General features: G+C 64.2%; 1 protein-coding gene across 1 annotated transcript in view; it reads right to left on the reverse strand.

Moving 5' to 3' along the window:
• Positions 1 to 153, reverse strand: part of LOC102039905 (transcription factor 7-like 1) — a 7,716-nt gene extending 7,563 nt beyond the window's left edge. Inside the window, exon 1 of the mRNA XM_031065084.1 lies at positions 6 to 153. Within this exon, the coding sequence (XP_030920944.1) occupies positions 6 to 145 (140 nt within the window). The 5' untranslated portion in view covers positions 146 to 153. The remainder of the gene's footprint in view (positions 1 to 5) is intronic.
• Between the last annotated feature and the right edge of the window lie 305 nt (positions 154 to 458).

Raw genomic sequence — 458 nt, forward strand, 5'->3', positions numbered from 1 at the left:
CGCGCGAGGTGCCGGCGGGGCTGGAGCTGGGCTGGGGGGGCTCCTGCTTGACGATGGGGGAGACGATGGTGGGGTGGGGGATGCCCGAGGGGTGCAGCCCGTGCGCGGGGGGCGGCACCACGTGCGGGGAGAAGCGGCTGGACATCAAACTGCGCAGGGGACAGACAGCAGGGGTGGGACAGACAGACAGGGACCCCCCAGAACCGCCCGCGCTCAGAGAGCACCTGCCCCAACCCAGCTGGGAACCCCGAGAACGTGCCGGACCCCAAAATGCACGCCGGAAACCCCAAAACCGTGCTGGAACCCCAGCCCACCCTAGAGACCTCAAATCTACCCCAGACACCCCAAATCCACCCTAGAAACCTCAAATCTGCCCTAGAAACCCCAAATCCACCCCAAAAACCTCAAATCTGCCCTAGAAACCCCAAATCTACCCCAGAAACCCCAAATCCACCCCA

This window comes from Geospiza fortis, unplaced genomic scaffold, assembly GCF_000277835.1.
Source record: "Geospiza fortis unplaced genomic scaffold, GeoFor_1.0 scaffold658, whole genome shotgun sequence".
Lineage (NCBI taxonomy): Eukaryota > Metazoa > Chordata > Aves > Passeriformes > Thraupidae > Geospiza > Geospiza fortis.